Source organism: Lemur catta, chromosome 1 (assembly GCF_020740605.2).
Source record: "Lemur catta isolate mLemCat1 chromosome 1, mLemCat1.pri, whole genome shotgun sequence".
Lineage (NCBI taxonomy): Eukaryota > Metazoa > Chordata > Mammalia > Primates > Lemuridae > Lemur > Lemur catta.
The window spans coordinates 146,038,641-146,053,954 of record NC_059128.1 but is presented as its reverse complement, the minus strand read 5'-3'; the positions used below and the strand labels follow the sequence as shown (position 1 = coordinate 146,053,954).

At 40.1% G+C, this 15,314-nt stretch overlaps 1 protein-coding gene across 1 annotated transcript in view; it reads left to right on the top strand.

Moving 5' to 3' along the window:
- The first annotated feature begins 5,297 nt into the window (after positions 1-5,297).
- The window catches only part of STAC (SH3 and cysteine rich domain), a 134,131-nt gene continuing 124,114 nt past the window's right edge, over positions 5,298-15,314 (top strand). Inside the window, exon 1 of the mRNA XM_045555714.1 lies at positions 5,298-5,546. Within this exon, the coding sequence (XP_045411670.1) occupies positions 5,436-5,546 (111 nt within the window). The 5' untranslated portion in view covers positions 5,298-5,435. The remainder of the gene's footprint in view (positions 5,547-15,314) is intronic.

The following is a 15,314-nucleotide window of genomic DNA, read 5'->3' as shown; positions in this document are numbered from 1 at the left end:
GAAAGAGACACGATGTTTTCAGATGGTAGGCACTGAGGTTCAAATCTTGAGAAAAGCTTGCCATGGGGAATGGTGGGGAACACTCAGATGCAGGGAACTGCAAGCACTAAAGTTTAGGAAGGGGAATAGACCAGGAATTTTTGAGGAGCAATAAGGCCAGGGTGGGCTGGATCATATGCCTCTTAAACTACTACCCTGGACTCACAGAAGAGGATATATAAAGTCAAATGCTAATCACTGGTCAAAGGACTAATATCTATAAGATACATTTACTTAAATGCATTCCCAAGAAATTTTAGATATTCACTGCTCCTAAAATCTCTAGACAGGAGCTATGAACTATTTTAGAAATGTAGAATATATCTACTTTAAATATTGTACATGTATTTGGCTGTTATGAACAGTAAACCCAACTCAAACCAAGTACATTTGCCCAAAATCATATGGCTGATGATGATGATGATGATGATGATATCAGACATTAATCCTCACAGAAACTCTATGAAGTAGGGATTATTATCCCAATGTAAAACTTGAGGAAAATGAGGCTGAGAGAGATAAAATCAATCGTCTAAGATCTTGAAGCCTTTAAGCCAAAGAGCTAGGATATTTGGATTATAGGTTCATGGCCTTTCCACTAAATATAGAATAAAGATTCAAGCTTCCCACTATCTAGAAGAGGTTTTAACCACCTAGAAGCAACCATGCATTTTAGAGAAGAGACACAGATCTTAATCTGGAAGGTAGGCAGCTGTATGAGGCTTGGGTCTCATTCTCCTACCCTTTTCTGGGAATATCCAGTGGGGATAATCCTGATGCAATCAAACAGTGCTACACAATGTGATTGACTATTGTTGTTGTTACTATTATTATTATCGTGTTATCAGCACTGAGAAAGAAAAAGTTAAGTATACTTAAGCTAGATCTCATTTGCCCTGAAAATATAAGTCTCCACATTAAATTATTAGCTTTGATACTGAGGGAAGACCAATCATGAGTTGCTATGAGGACTGAAGCCTAGCTTTAACAGTTGCTCAAAGTAGCGGATGTTGTTGGTGGTGTTAGCTGTACGACTGTGAGCAAAGCATTTGGTTTCTCTAGACTTGAAGGCAGGTTCACCAGGCAAGGTAGCTGGAGGGTAACAAGTGATGCTAATGGCTGATGCCTGCTGCCTACTTTTGCCTTGACTTTTTGGCTATCACATTCAAAGTGTAGATCTGCTCGTTATTTACTTCATTATTTGGGGACTCTCCCTACGTCTTCTATTATGTCTATGGCTCTCAATTTGCATCGCTCCTTCCCTTTGAGGCCTACTGCCTTTTTAGCAGATCCAGGTTCTGCCATTGTCTAGCTGGCAGCATAGCAGAGTGGCCAAAACTTGGCCCAGGAGCAGACTATTTTTGAGTTCAAGTCCTTGTTCCCACACTAACTGTGGAACCTAAGATCATTTTATCTTGCTAAGGTTTTGTATGGATTAAATGAAATAACATATACAAAATGTTTATAAATATTAGAGGCCCAATACATGTTAGCTTTTATTATTATCAGCAATCCTATGCCCTTCTCATATATCTCACTATCCACCATGACTCTGATGCACCAGACATGGCCAGCCAGTGCTTCCTTGAGAGGCTCTCTCCTTTATTCTTGTCATATGCCATCCATTCTGATTAACTCCCTCTTCCTTTTCCTTGCTGTTCTTTTTTGTACCCTTCATAAATATGGCTGCTTTATTTAAGTTGCCTTACTTGTATCTTTTTACTCAATGGCTCTAGAAGCAGCCAAGTCTATAGGATGAAAAACCAGTGTCTTTACTGAAACTCAGAGTAGAGAAATGGGAGAAGGATGGAAGCATTACACACTCTTCTGCTCAACAGTGTTTACTACGAACGGCAATTGGATTTGATCTGGAGGAGGGCTTTGCCCACTTTACAAATTACTGAATGAGTAACTGAACCAGGAGTGGGAGCTTCCAGCTGAGGTTTGTGGAGATAAATTTCTGTACACCTCACACTTCTGCTGGCCTGATTATTTATGCAGCAACCAGAGTGAAATGGACCATGAAGGGAATCGACAAAAATCACATGGTCCTGCTATGGACTTGAGACTGAGAATAATTATTTGCAACCTTTTTTCCCCAGGCTTTACCAGGCTGCAGAGGAAATGAGGTCATCTTGATAGCCATAGTTAAGATGTCACCACAGCTTCCAGTACAAGACCTCCAGTCTTCTGTGAGGTGTCACTGCTATATTTCTGGGAGTCTAAGAGGGTGTCTCACATATGGGCATGAAAAAGTACACTTTTGCTCAGAGACATCAGTGCTTCATGGGGTATCCTCTGAGGCTCACTTTGCTGGCCCACCATCCACTGACCCCAATCCCCAGTACATGACACTATCCGTTCTCTCCACTGTCCTCTGGGCATTGCCAGTAATATACTAGTGTCCTTTCAGTACCAGGTCCAGGGCTGGGCTTTGTGACAACATGGAAGAACACTCATCACTCCAGGACTTGGACTCAGACATGGTCATCTAGGTCCAAAACCAGCAGTACCTGTGACCCAAGCCTCAACTATAGTGTCTCCCATTTCTGCCAGTAGCCCTCTCCCCACTGACTATGACAAAGAAGGATTCTGCTCACCTCTACTCCTCCTTCCAGAGGGGAGCTGAGAACCTAATACCCGTTTTGCGGACCCTTTACCTCCGTGCAGATCAAGTAGCCCCGCACTCACAGATAGCCAGGACTCTCATTTTAATATCTTCTTTTAAGCCAATAAAGACAAAATCTTCAATATTGAGGTGGTGCTTATTTGATTTCAAATCCCACTATTTCCCAGAAGCGTTCAAGGTCTTTCACTATTCAGTGTGTGGAGGACACTTGGAGCAACTAATGACTAGACCATCTTAGAGCCTGGGGAGCTACAAGGGCAACCTCTTTTCACCATCTTGTTCATGACTGATTACTTAAGAAAAGATGCCATAAAAACACAGCACTAATATGGAGATCTAAATCAGATAAATGGGTCAAGGAAGATTTCAAGAGTAATAAATGCTTAGAGACGTATTTTGAAAAATAAGAGAAATTAACTAGATAACACAAAATTGGATGGAAAAGTACTTATTTGGAGAAAAAAACACATAAACAAAGGCTTAATTTAGTTTGGAAAACCATGTGTAATTCCACAATTTCCTAGGAAAGGTATCTCTTATTTATCAGGCTAAGTATTTCTGTTACTGGGACAAGGGTTAGGTGACAAGGAGGGAGGTACTAGTTTCTTTAAACTTTCCTTCAGGGGACATTTGAACTTATACTATTGGATAATACTATTGCCAAATGGAGCTAATCACGTGCTAAAATGAACATCTACATCGTCAATTCTTAAAAAAATAAAATCCAAAAATGAAAAATTTGTTGTTGGCCATGGTATGTTTGCTCACCGAGACTGGAATTGCCAGTAAACTCTGGGAATTTTACTTTCTAAGAAAACACTTCTCTGGCCCTGTGCTAGTTCAGGCCTCACATTTGTACACACTCATTAAAGTCCTACACTTTTCCTTATCATAGTTTATTAAAAATGTGTGTATGGTATGTGTGCATGGTTTGATTAATCTCTGTCTCTCTCACCAGACTCAACTTCCAGGAAAACAGACAATCTGTTTTCTCTCTGCTGTATCCTTAGTTTCTAGCATAATGTCTGCTACAGAATACAGGCTTCATAAAATGCGTTGATACTGCTGCTCCTGACATTGTGTGCTCTGCTTGCTACTGTTGTGACTTTGTCTGCTAGAATTTCATCTCTATTGAGCAATCAGGAATTGTGTTTTAAGGAGGAAAAAAATCTGTGGCCATTTGGGCTAGCCAACTTGGCCTGGTCAAATGAGAGGCTGAGAGTCACTAGGGAATTCAGAGCACTCTGAGCACCAAATGCTGAGTAAGAGGCTGACACTTAGAACAGGAGCTTTCAATTGATATCTGGAATGGAAAGAGTAATAAGTTCTTCCAAAGGACATGAGCCTGCAGGACCAGATACGTAATTCACAGGGCCAAATGCAAAAGGAAAATGCAGCCGGTTGTTAAAAACTTTTTAAAAAGTTCAAGATGACAACATCAGAGCATTAAACCAAGTGCAGGGCCCTGTGCAACTGCACAGGTTGCACACGTTTGAAGCTAGTTTTGCGAACATCTATAGTTAATGAAGAAAAGCTGAACATATGTTCACAATTTTCTGTTAAAAAAATTAAGGAAGGAGATTCGTATTGATGGGTAAAAAGAGGCTTTTAAATATCTAGGTGTATTTCCTTAACCTGCACACTAAGATTGTGTCTTCAAAAGCAACTGGACCTGTCTGTGCCTTTATCCATCCAGGCTAACCCTGTTTCCAAAAGATTTAATAAGGCACACTGGTTTGCCCCACCGTGAACAGTCCTGAACTCCTTGCTGTACTGCAATTTCCAATTGTGTTTTAGCCTCTAGGACCTGGCCTAGCGTTGAGGCTCGAGACCAAAAAGCATGGATTTTGAAGCCAAAATGGTTTCAAATCCCAGTTTCACAAATTGTAGAGTAGTGACTAAAAGCAGATTACTTAGCCTTCCTAAAATCCCAGTTTCCTCACCCATAAAATAGAAGTGATACTACCTAAACGAGTAGAGTGGCAGTGAGTATAAGGTAAAAAGCGTAAAAGGCTTAGCACAATAAACGCATGACCAATGAGGAACAGGTGTCCAGACATACAGTGCGTTACCTCTCTGCTTTAGATCGAAGCTGAGTGGAGGAAGTGCAGTGCCCACGAGTCAGGGGACCCCCATTCTGATCTCCGATCTATGTCACTGAACCCTATTAATAGCTCAGCTAAGTCACTGTCTCTCTCAGAGTCACTATTTCTTAGGGTGAGGAATGAGGGAGTTGTTGCAGGTGGTCCTTCCTGACTGTATAATTCACGGGTTTTCTGTTCATTCGGATTTGGTCTGAATTTTCACCATCCCCCCAAAGAACGGCCCCGACCCGGTGCCGCCGCGCCCCTGGCCTCCCCCTGCGCTCCCCTGGGTGCTGCCTCCCGCCTGCCCTCGCTACTCCTGGCGTTGCCCGCGCAGCCCCGCCCCGAGCTGCCTCCCCGCCTCCCTCCTCCTCGGGCGGGCGAGCTGGAGCCCGCTCGCCCACTGCCGGGTGGCAGTCACGACTGCGAGGTCGCGGGCGAGGTGGCCGCGGGCGCGGCGGGGCGGAGCAGGGCGCGCTCTCCCCGCAGCCCGCGGAAGTGCCGGGGAGGTGGGCAGGGCCGGGCGGGGCCGAGGCCGGAGGAGGGCACGTCGGCGCCTCGGCCGGGATGGAAGTCCCCGGGACCCGGAGCTGAGCGACCCAGCGCGTGGCGGGCAGGGCGCGCCGGAGGAAGGCAGCCTTGCTGTTCCTCCGGGGGCCCAACACCGTTCCCGCGCGGCCACGATGATCCCTCCGAGCGGCGCCCGGGAGGACGGCGTGGACGGGCTGTCCAAGGAGGCGGCGAGCGCCGAGCAGCCGCCCTCTCCTGCATCCACCAGCAGCCAGGAATCCAAGGTACCGCGCACATTTGCCCCAGGAGAACAGACTCACTCTCCTTCTCTCCTCTCTCTGTCCACCTTTGTCTCTGCTGATCTGGCACTGGCGCCCGGGGCTGAGACGTGTCCCTAGTTCGGCCAGGGCTCAAGGACTGTCCCTTCCTGGAGACCTGAACGTCCAGCAGGACCCGCTGCTAAGGATGCTGGACCACGTCCCTGTGGACCCAGCCTACTCGCCGACACAGACACACACGCAATTCTTGTTGACTCTGGGTTCAGAAATAGGTTTCTTGCTTTGGTGGCTTGGTTGTTCTGTGGTTCGAACCTGCTTGTGCCCAAAGCGCAGCGCGTGTAGGTATTAGGCGGTTTCTGAAGGCTGAAGGATGGAGACAGCAGAGGGCTAATCCTCCAGAAAAGCTTGAGCATTGGGCCAGCTAAGGGAGTCCGTATCCCAAGGGTCTCATAGACCCTTTGCTTAACAGGGTTCATCCCTAACTTCAGATACCGCTAGTTTAAAAAAAAAAAAAAAAAAAAGCCTAGGCAAAGGGAAGTAACTGCATTTGCCTAAAAGTTGATGCTCCTGTGGAAGTTAATACTCTAAAGAACTTACACTTGCTTTTATGAAAGTTACACTAGCACATATACACAAAACCAACCCCTCAGCACTTCTCCTGTCACTCTAACACTTCCTCTGAAACTCTCCTGGGTGCCACGCACATGTTTGGAAATCTTGGAATAGGATCAAGTAAAATGTGGCTGGTAGCAGTGCAATACCAGAAGGCAACTCCACTGGCAGTGAAAATCCTAAGATGGAGTTATATGGATTCTTTTAAGTGCAGGGCTCCTGACTCTGATTTCTTTGTGAGTTCCCCAGGCATTTTTGGAATGTGAGGCAGCCCCGTATAGTAGGTAGCAAAGGAAAGGGGGATGCCAGTTTGGAGGGCAGGTCAGATGAGGCGAGGCAAAGTGCAATCCTGGTTCCCTTCACCCACATCCCTGGAAGCCCTTGACAAAATCAGCAGGGTCAGAATCACAGCCTATGTGGCTCTGGGGATTTGGTGTGATGCTGAGGACTGTATGTGTCCTGGCTTCCTGAAGTTCACTGTCAATGATGGTAATCTAAGACTGAAAGCTTTGCACTTTATTTTCAATTTTCTCTGTTAATTACCAGCTGCCAGACCTGGGGTATGTGTGTCAAATTTTCTAAAGCTGAGTTGGAAATGAGGGCAAAAGCCCCCACCTTCCAGAATCATTGTGAGGAATACATGAGATGCCCTAATGTCCATCCTGGTACAGGGTAAGGGCTCAATGTTTATCCTCTTTCCTCCTGAGATAAGGAGATGGAATCCATCACACCTCAGCCAGTCTACCCCAAAGCAGTCTCATATCCCACCCACATTCAATACATCTTTGCCATCTGCAAGTTTCTGGGCATCTTATCGTTGTCTGCCATTGACCATCCAAAGTGATACGGGTTAGTGGCCATTTCAAAGTCAGTCTAGAATTCTGTAAATGAATGTAGCTAATCTCAAGAGCGAAGCTGGTATTAAACTTTTTGAATCGGGCCTGTTGCTCTGCAGTAGGTGTGTTCTGGAAAGAGCTTAGCATTTGTATAAACAGCAGCATGGTTCAAACACACTGTATGGATTTGCTATTTTTAGATGTCCTAATGTAAATTATTTGGCAAAGCACAACCTCATATGTAATGCCCATAATTATCCACCAGTTTATCTGGCTTATGGTTTCGGATTTATACAAGTCAATTTTTCACAAAGTGGTCTACACACCTGATGTGTGTTTATACATTCCTAAATTTGTTGCCATGGCCTCAGTGTTCTTAATCAGTGGAGATGAGCTATGGGGGGCCATGAACCCTAGGAAATTCACTCCAAAATAGTGTGCCTGAATGTGAGTTTTTCTTGGCGTAGCATTCATGATATTCTTAAAGGGATCCATGCCCCTTAAAAAGGTTAACCTGCTGGTGTGGGGGGACAAGTGCTAAGGGAGCAGAATGGCATGAAATAAGCGAGGAAAGTTCTATTTATCCTAGCCCAGGAAGGCCACATGTTAACGCTCAAGGATCTTCCACCCTAAACATGAGAGCCTGCTGAGGAAAATGTGAACGAGACAATGGTAATCATTCCATCTTACTCGTCTGTGAAGATGCCTTGTTTGTAAACACCTCATGGGACAAACATGGTTCAGGCTTCTCTAGGCATTAAACTTTTTCAGGAAGACTTTCAGAATTACTTTTTCAAAAAAAAAAAACTTTTCTTCTCTGATTATTAGAGTAACAAATACTCTTTGTAGATATTTGAAAAGTACAGATGAAAATGACAAAAAGAAAAAAAGTCACCCATTGTTTCACAAGCCAGAGGCAACTCCTGATAGCATTTTGATCTATATCTTACACCTTTTTTTTATCTGTATTTACATAGTTGAGAGAGCAATAGTGAGCATCTACTGAATGCTTACTATAAGTCAGGCACAATCTTAATCTTCACAATAGAAAATTCTGTTATTACTTCCACTTTATGGATAGGGAAATAGAAGCTGAAAAAGGTTAGGTGACCTACCCAACACCACGCAGCTACTTAAGTGACACAGACAAGACAGGGACCCAGGCAGCATGGCTCTGAGCCCAAGCTCTCAACCATGGTGCAATTATCTCTCCTGCTTGTGTTCTGTTTTACATACCCCCTTTTCACCTGACATCCTAAATATTTTGCATGCCACTAAACATCATTTGCAATGTTGTTTGGGTCTTCTCATCTTAAGAAATTCTTGAAAATTAATTGAGCCACATTATCATGTGGAATGTCCAGTTCTCCTCCAGCTTTTTTTGCATTTGGTTTTGCTACTCTTTCCCGAAAAGTATATTTATGGAAGAAATTAAATGGAATATCACAGAATCATCTGTAAAAAGGGGCCACAACAAGCTCTCTAGCCCAAAGGGTCCATTAAGAGAAAAATGATGACCCAGTGCCCTGAGCACACAAAATGTTACCAGAAATCCATATTCTTTGCAGATTCTGTGAAATGCTAACTCGTAGAATATTAGAATTGGAGACATTAGAGATCCTCTGTACCAGCTATTTTTAAAATTATTGATCATTTTCATTGTGAAAATTATTTTATTATGGAAAATTTCAGTATATACAAAAGTAGAGAAAACAGTATAAAGTGCTGGCATAGACCTAATCTCTCAGCTTTACTAATTATAAATTCATTGACAATATTATTTTATATATTACCCCACCACCACCACCCCTCCCTACACACAGTGGATCATTTCAAAGCAAATTCTAGACATGAAATAATTTCACCCATAAATATACTATCAAATTGCATCTCTAAAAGATAAGGATTCTTTTTGTAAACATGACTATGATCCCATTAGCACATATTCCAGGTGCTTTTAATCAAGGGTCAATATATTCTTTGGAGGCCCGTGGATAGCTTTTGGAAAATCTGTAAACAATCATGTCTAACAATCAAAGCTGTACATGTACCTGCATATGTGCATCATCTAGAGAAAGAATTCATAGCTTATATCAGATTCATAAAGTGTCTGTAGCCTTCAAAGATTATTTTAATATCCTTTTCTGTCTCACTCTTTAGAAAATTGAGCCCCAGAGAAAGGCAGTGACTCACCTGAGGTCAGACAGATAGTTACTAGCAATACCCCTATCTAAGAACTCTATCTTGGACTGTGGATATCCCAGTATAATATCCTCAGAGCAAATTCCTGTAAGCACAAGTAGTAATGTAGCTTAATGTGGTTCTATTTTTTATGAAGCTAGTTGAATTGAAGAAATTTGAAAGCCACTTATATACCTTACCCATCTATCTTTCCACTCACTATTCCAGAAAGATCACAACCTGATTTATTTTCTAAGTGCTTGACAGAGACCACTGAATACAAAGAAAAATTCCTTGTAACCAAGTTGCTTAATATGAAAAGCCTAACAAGTTGCCTAACATGTCCAAGCCTCAGCTTCCTCATCTCTAGAATGGTGGCGCTCGTACCCAATTGAAGTGATTTTTGTAAGGCCTAAGAATATGTAACCATATACAAGCATAAAGCACTGTTTATTTCCTCTACTTGTTTCAAACTGGCTGACTGTTACCACTAGCCAACCCCAAATATCATCATTAAAGTAATTTCAGTAACCACAACTGACATTCCAATAGTATAACTGAGTTTTCCTCTTTGGACTTTGAGTTATACTATTGACTGCAGGGAGATTTCATCTCACCTATTTTTCATTCCCAAGAGGATATGCCATAGACCCACTGGCATGTGACTTAGATTTCGAAAGGATGATATAAGCCACCCAGTACTCCAATGGAGCCCTGGACCAAGGTGCCCCTGATTCCTGGATGGTCCTCTCTGAATCTGGACCATGATCAAACCTATGAAAAAGAAATCCCTAACCATGAGGACACATCCTGAATCTCCCAGAAAGGTTTCTGTGTCCATTTATCAGCAACTATTTTTTGAGCTCCTACTTTGTGCCCAGCACATCTCATGCATATATGTGGAGCATTGATAAGGAATTTGATTGGTAATGGAATCTTGGCTTTGCGTTAAAATCCCCTGGGGAACCCATGCCATAGGCTAGACCTACTAAATTGGAATCTCTGAGAAAGGGTCTCAGGCATCTGTATTTTTTAAAGCTTTCCTGGTGATTTCTTGTGTAGCCAAGTTTGAGAAACGCTGGTCTAGACTCTAAGGATTATAGACTGTCAAAGAAAGCAAGATTTATGCCTTTCTATTGGCTTCTTTCCCTTGCATCCAAAGTACTTGAAGGACTCATTTGTATTCACTCTCTTCTTCACTTCCCATTTACACTTCAACCCAAAGAAATGGCTCTGGCAAAGATGACCTGCTTGTTGTCCAAATAATTTTCAGCGTTACTCAGATGCAGCTAGATTTACAAGGTTGACTATGTCCTTATTTAAGTTATTGTCATGATTACAAAACTAAAAATCATTCAGAGTAGACAACTGGAAACACAGGAAAACATAAAAAAAATTCATTTCTATCACACAACCACTCAGAGATAAGTATTGTTAAATTTTAGCTGTATTTCTTTCACATATATTTCCTTTTTATGCAGATTCTCACTGAAAACAAAATTAGAATAATGTATACTTAAGTGTACATTATACTTTTTCTTCTACCTAATGTTATACATTAACATTTTTCCCGTAATCTTAAATAACTGGCAACGTGAATATTAAAGATGGCATAATATTCCATTTCATGTTCCACCACATCAATTTCATCAATGCCTTCTGATTTCATATTTAGGTTCTTTCCCAGCTATCAAATAGGTAAAAATGTATTAAAATGTACATCCTGATATATAAACATTTGTATATATTTCTGGTTAGTTTCACAAGAAATGATATTACTAAATTTGGATATAAACACTTCCAAAGTATTTTATTCTCATTATCAGTGACCTCAGAAAAAGTTATATCACATTCTTTTTTCTTAGTAAATTTTTAATTGAAGTATAAAAAGGTGCATAATTATAAGATTATAGCTTAATGAGTTTCAAAAAAATAAACTCTTGACCCATGTATAAACCACTGCATAAATCACAAAATAGAGTATTAGTGGTACCTCAGAATCTCTCTCATACCCACTTCTGGTCACTACCTTCCCAAAGGTAAACAGTATCCTCATTTTTAACACCATAAATTATTCGCTTGTTTTTGAACTCTTGATAAATGAAATCCTACACTGTTTCATGCCTGGCTTCTTTCACCCAGCATTATGTTAAGGTACAACTATGCCACTGCATGTAGCAATAGTTTCCATTCTTATTGCTGTATAGCATTTCACCGTATGAATAGATCACAATTGATTTACCTACTCTACAGAAGATGGGCATCTGCATCGTCTCTTGTTTCTTAGTGCTATAAGCAGGACTGCTATGAGCATTCCTGTACAGATCCTTTTTGGCACATATGAAGCACTTCTATTGGGTGTATACCTAGGAGTGGCATTTCTGGGTTCTAGGGTATACGTATGTTCAGCTTTAATAGATACTGTCACCTTTCCAAAGCAGGTGTACCAATCCATACTCCACCAGCAATGCACTAGAGTTCAATCTCCTCTTCATGCTACCAACACTTGGTATTGTCTTTCTCGTTTTAGCCATCTCACAGGTGATGAGTGGTATCGCAATGTGGCTTTAACTTCCATTTCCCCAATAACTGATGAGTTTAGCAGTTTTTCAATTATTTGTTGTCATTTGATATTCTTTTTGTGTAGTTCAGAGCTTTTGCCCATTTTTCTATTGGGCTATCTCTTTTATTTCTTTCTAGGAGTTTTTCACATATTCTGGATATGAGAACTTTGAGAGAGATATTGCAAATATCCTCTCGTATTTTGAAAAAAGGCTTATCATTTTTCTTCTTAATAGAAATTGTTAATTTCATATAGTTCAGTTTTAAAATTTTTTCTTGCTATGGTTGTGCTTTTTGTGTCCTGCTTGTGAAATCTTTGCCTACCCCAAAGTCATAAAGGTATTCTCCTATATTATCTTCTAGAAGTGTTATTATTTTACCTTTCACAGATAGATCTACAATCCATTCAGAATTTTGGGAGGTTATGGTGTGAAGTAGGAGTCAAGATTCATTTTTGACTGCACCACCACTTTTGCCATAAATAATTTGTCTGTTTATGTGGAGGTTTCCATTCTGTCACATTGGTCTCTTTGTCTATCTTTGTATCAGGCACTCTCTTAAATGTAATGGCTTTATTTTAAAAGGTCTTGATATCTGTTAGAGTAAGCCCTGCAGCTTTGCTCTTCTTTTTAAAAATTGACTTGGGTTTATTTTTGGCTCTTTGCATTTCTACATGCATTTGAGAATCACCTATCAATCTGCACAAAAACACCTGGCAGGATCTTGATTGGGATTTCACTGAATCTATAAATCTCTTTGGAGAGAATGGGCATAGTCCCACTCTGGAGTATTTGTTTTTGGCTAGTCCCCTAGGATGTCGTTAGTGAGAACCAAATTTTGTTAATTTTGCAGTTTGGGGGTTCCCAGAGCAACTTTTTGGTGTAAATTTGAGCCTCGAATACACACAAAGGCCAGGTTTTGATTAGAAATTCCTAGAGAAATATTTTATTTACTTACTTATTTTTGTCCACCTTAAGTCTAAGCTAAGATTTCTTTATCATTAACCTGAGTTGGTGGGAATTTTGTTTCTAGTTTATCCTCTTTGTTTTTCAGATTCCACTCCATGCATACATCAAAATTGAACCCCTAGGTTTTTGTTTTTTAACTGTGGTAAATTATACATAACATGAAATTTACCATTCTAACCATTTTTAAGTGTATAGTTCTGTGGCATTAAATACATTCACAATGTCATGCAATCATAACCATCATCCATCTCCAGAACTCTTTCATCATCCTCTGCTGTAATTCTGTACTCACTCACCACTAATCCCCCTTCCCCCTCTTTCCCCACTCCTGGCAACTACCATTTTACTTTTCCTCTCTATGAATTTGACTACTCTGGGTATTTCATATAAGAGGAATCATAATACTTCTCCTTTATGACTGACTTATTTCACTTAGCATAATGTCTTCAAGGTTCATCCATGTTGTGGCATGTGTTAGAATTTCCTTCTTTTTAAGTCTGAATTATATTTCATTGTATGTATATGCCACATTTTGTTTATCTGTTCATGTCTCAGTGGACACTTGGAGTTGCTTCTACCTTTTGGTGGTTGTGAATAATGCTGCTATGAAGCGGGGTGTACAAGTATCTGTTCAAGTCTCTGCTTTCATTTCTTTGGGGTGTATAACCAGAAATGAAACTGCTGTATCATATGCTAATTATATACGTTTAATTTTTTGAAGAATTGTTATACCATTTGCACAATGGCTGCACAATTCTCATCAGTAATGCACAAGGGTTCCAGCTTCTCACATCCTCATCAACATTTGTTATTTTCTGGGTGTTTTTGACCCTAATGGGTAAAAGATAGTGTCTCATTGTGAGTTTTGATTTGCATTTCCCTAATGTTTAGTGATCATCTATGTTTTTGTATGTCTTCTTTGGAGAAATATCTATTCAAAGCTTTTGTTCATATTTATTTAGTTAGAGACAGAGTCTCGCTCTGTTGCCCAGGCTAGAGTGCCGTGGCATCAGCCTAGCTCCCAGCAACCTCAAATTCCTGGACTCAAGTGATCCTCCTGCCTCACCCTCCCGAGAAGCTGGGACTACAAGCTCACACCACCACGCCCGCCTAATTTTTTCTATTTTTAATAGAGACAGGGTTTCACTCTCGCTCAGGCTGGTCTTGAACTCCTGAGCTCACGAGATCCTCCTGCCTCGGCCTCCCAGAGTGCTAGGATTACAGGTGTGACCCACTGTGCTGGCCCTTTGTTCATTTTTAAATTGGGTTGTTTGTTTTATTGTTATTGAGTTGTAGCATAGCATTTTAAATCAGCAGATTTGAAGGACAAAGAAATATTGAATTTTATTATTGTTTTAATTATATTTATTCACTGGGGGAGTTATTTTTCATACTTTTTATTACTTGTCTTTTTTTCTTTTGTGAATTATATGTTAATGTCCTTGTTCATTTTAATACTGTTCCTCCATTTCTTATTGATTTTTAATATACTTTATAAAAACAATGATCTTTCAGATACATTACCAACATTTTCACAGATTGAAATTTGTTTTTCAGTTTCATTACATTTTCAACATAGATTTCTTTTTTTTTATGGTAATAAATGTTTCAAATTTATTTAGCTACATTTTTTTCCACTTATATTTAGAAAGGTCTTCCCAAGCCAAGAACAGAAAATTATTAACCTGTATTTTTTTCTAGATCCTTAGTATGTACTTTTTACTTTTATCACTTTAATCCATCTGGAATTTATGTCATTATGTGGTATGGAAGAAATCTATTTTTTTCCAAAATGATTAATCAGTATTTCTAAAATCATTTGTTGAATAATTTATTCTTTTTTCACTAATTTGAAATTTTACATTGATTATGTAATGAATGGTAATATGTACTAGATTCTCTTTTAGAGTCATCTGTTATATTCTAATGTTTTACAGTTTTATTTTTGCATTTATTACTATACTGTACTTTTGCATTGCTATTATAATGTTTTAATTATTGTAGCTTTATAATAGACTTTAATAATCAATAATACAAGTTTTATTTATTTATCTGCACTTACCATTTTGTTTTTCTGTCAAATTATAAATGTAATATTTTAGAAGTAATTCCATGACACTTTTAACATCAATTTAATGAAATCTTTACAATAATGATACTTCTCATCTATAAACATCTCTTTAGTTATTGAAATGTCTGCCTTTTATGCCTATCATAAAAGCTTGAGAATTTTCTTCAAATATTTCCTACCCAATTGTCTGTTTGCTATTTCCTGGGCATCTTAATTCATTCAGGCTGCAGTAAAAAAAAGTCATAAACTGGGTAGTTTATAAACAACAGAAATGTATTTATCACAGTTCTGGAGACTGAGAAGTCCAAGATCAAGGCACCAGCAGATTTGGTGTCTGGTGAGGGCCCGTTTCCCGGTTTATAGATGGTTCCATCTAGCTGTGTCCTCACATAGTGGAAGGGGCAAGGCAGCTCTCTAGGGCCTCTTTTGTAAGGGCACTAATCTCACTCATGAAGGCTCCACCCTCATTACCTAATCACTTCCCAAAAGCCCCACCTCTTGATACCATCACATTAGTGATCAAGTTTCAACAAATGGATTTTCT